General features: G+C 57.2%; 1 protein-coding gene across 1 annotated transcript; it reads left to right on the top strand.

The window, feature by feature from the left end:
• The first annotated feature begins 772 nt into the window (after nt 1-772).
• Nucleotides 773-1,670, top strand: CALML5 (calmodulin like 5). Its single transcript, XM_004049014.5, has one exon. The coding sequence runs from the start codon at nt 928-930 to the stop codon at nt 1,366-1,368; it is 441 nt and encodes a 146-aa protein (XP_004049062.3). The 5' UTR covers nt 773-927; the 3' UTR covers nt 1,369-1,670.
• Nucleotides 1,671-2,939: the final 1,269 nt, after the last annotated feature.

Below are 2,939 nucleotides of genomic sequence, written 5' to 3'. Positions count from 1 at the left end.
TGCCTGCCACTGAGCTCCCAGGGTGTCTGCACAGGGAACCTCGGACTTGGCGATGGAATTGAATTGTAGGAATCCCTGAGCTAGAAGGGAGTATTCTGGAGAGACAAAAAGTCTTTCCCTCTCCTCTGAAACTGCACGTCACATGTTCACTTGATAAACACCATCTCAGCACCAGCTATGGCTCTGAAGGCAGCCCTGGTCCCTTGCTTCCTTGAAGTTACAGGCAGTGAGCCCCATCCTCTGTCTCTAGACCCTGGACTGGGAATCTCATGATACCCACAGTTGTGCCCTGGCAGAATCAACGCTACCACCCACTTCCCTTCCACCAACCCCAGCCTCAGGGCAAGAGCTAGGCAGTAGCACTGGAGAGAGGGGTACGGAAACACCAAACACTGGGGCCTGCTGTGCCCTTGAGGGAGCCCTCTTCAAGCCACCTCCCCCTCCAGTCTGAGTCTTTGTGAAGTTGCAGAAGCTGTCTTGAACCCCTTGGCTTGGTCAGGATCTCCAAGAATCAGCTGCAGGGGAAACTATCCCTTGGGCAGAATGTTCCTGGAGGGAGGTGGTTGCTATCAAGGCCAGGAGGGGTTGGCAGGCTAGCCATCCGATACCCCGACCCCATGGCAGTTCCCACCTGGCACCTGACAGCTCTCCCACTCCCATTCCTGCATTTCCTGTCTGCAGCTGATCTGTCCCTCCCTGGGAGGAGGCTCTCACCCCAGGGCATTTGGAGGGTGGGGAGCCTCCCTCCTCCCTTTGTTCCGATTGCAGAAAAGGAGGGGGTTCCCATGCCAAGGCAGAACTGTCTGGGACAGACGCTGCCCGGATCCCTGCGGCTGCCTGCACTCTGGACCACGAGCTCTGAGAACAGCAGGTTGAGGGCCGGTGGGCAGCAGCTCGGAGGCTCCGCGAGGTGCAGGAGACGCAGGCATGGCCGGTGAGCTGACTCCTGAGCAGGAGGCCCAGTACAAAAAGGCTTTCTCCACGGTTGATACGGATGAAAACGGCACCATCAATGCCCAGGAGCTGGGCGCAGCGCTGAAGGCCATGGGCAAGAACCTCTCGGAGGCCCAGCTGAAGAAACTCATCTCCCAGCTTGACAGCGACGGCGACGGCGAAATCAGCTTCCAGGAGTTCCTGACGGCGGCGAAGAAGGCCAGGGCCGGCCTGGAGGACCTGCAGGTCGCCTTCCGCGCCTTCGACCAGGATGGCGACGGCCACATCACCGTGGACGAGCTCAAGCAGGCCATGGCGGGGCTGGGGCAGCCGCTGCCGCAGGAGGAGCTGGACGCCATGATCCGCGAGGCCGACGTGGACCAGGACGGGCGGGTGAACTACGAGGAGTTCGCGAGGATACTCGCCCAGGAGTGAGGCTCCCCGCCTGTGTCCCCCTGGCTGCGCTCTGAGCCTTCAGGGCCACCGCCCTCTGCTGCTTTTGTGCTGGGCCTCTCCAGGGAAACCTGGTCGGTGGATGGGAAACTGCCTCCCCGCTGGGAGGAAGGCTTTGCGCTCCGGGGCCTGGATGCGGCGCCCTCGGGCCGCCTGCGAGCCCCTCTCTGCCTCCAGACCTTGGGCAGAAGGAGGCCTCCTTGGGCCTGGTCCCCCTTTGCCCTGCAGTGGAATGAGGGTCCCTCAGCCCCGCATTGATCTAAATAAAGGACTGCCGAGTTCCATGTGTGCTTGGTGTTTGTGGGGCGGCTGCCTCCGAGGGCCCCCACCTGCTTCCAGGGTTCCTTCCAGCCCACCCCTCTCCCAGCCCACCCCTCTCACCTGCGGTGGGAGAACTGCCTGGAGCAGGCCCCAGGGGCAGCTCCTGCCTCCCCTGACGCGGAGCAGAGGGCAGGTGGGCAGAGGATGTGTGAGGATGGTGCTGGGCGGTGTCTGTGGCTCCAGGTTCTGCCTGAGCTGCTGGTGAGGACCTGGGCACGTGTCCTGCACAAACAGGAGCGGGCGCCTGGCATGGACAGACGGAGCCCAGCTGCCAGCCTCTGCACGCAGCCTGCCTCTCTTCGGCTGCAAATAATATACGTGTATGTCTGTGTGTGCATCTGTGTGTGTGTTTGTGTGTCTGTATGTGTGTCTCTGTATGTATGCATCTGTGTGTCTCTGTATGTTTGTGTGTCTGTGTGTCCTTGTGTGCATCTGCATGTGTATGTATCTGTGTGTGTGTCTGAGTGTGTCTCCGTGTCTGTGTGTCTGCGTGTGTCCATTTGTGTGTGTGTCTTATCTGTGTGTCTGTGTCTGTGTGTCTGTGTGTGGCTTTGTGTATCTGTGTGTGTCTCTGTGTCTATGTGTCTGTGTGTGTTTATCTGTGTGTGTCTGTGTGTGTTTATCTGTGTGTGTCTGTGTCTGCGTGTGTGTCTGTGTATGTGTGTTTGTGTGTGTCTGTGTGCCTGTGTGTCTGTGTGTTTGTGTGTGTCTGTGTGTCTGTGTGTCTGTGTCTGTGTATGTGTTTATGTCTGTGTATATGTGTCTGTGTCTGTGTATGTGTATATGTGTGTCTGTGTGTGGCTCTGTGTGTATCTGTGTGTCTAGGTATGTCTGTGTGTCCGTGTGTGTGCCTGTGTATGTATCTGTGTGTATCTGTGTGTCTGTATATCTGTGTCTATGTGTGTGTGTGTCTAGGTATGTCTTTGTCTGTGTGCCTGTGTATCTATCCGTGTGTCTGTGTGTCTGTGTGTGTGTGTCTGTGTGTCTGTCTGTGTCTGTGTAGCTGTGTGTGTCTATCTGTGGGTCTGCGTGAATGTCTGTGTCCGTGTGTGTCTGTATGTGTCTGTGTGTCTCTGTGTCTTTGTGTGTGTCTGTGTGTGTGTCACTGTCTGTGTGTGTCTGTGTGTCTGTCTGTATCCATGAGTCTGTGTGTGTCTGTGTGTGCATCTATGTGTCTCTGTGTCTGTGTGTGTGTCTTTGTGTCTATGTGTCTGTGAGTCTGTGTGTGTCTG

Source organism: Gorilla gorilla, chromosome 8 (assembly GCF_029281585.2).
Source record: "Gorilla gorilla gorilla isolate KB3781 chromosome 8, NHGRI_mGorGor1-v2.1_pri, whole genome shotgun sequence".
In the NCBI taxonomy this organism is placed as follows: domain Eukaryota; kingdom Metazoa; phylum Chordata; class Mammalia; order Primates; family Hominidae; genus Gorilla; species Gorilla gorilla.
Note: the sequence above shows the minus strand (reverse complement) of the source record. Positions and strands in the feature narration are given on the sequence as shown.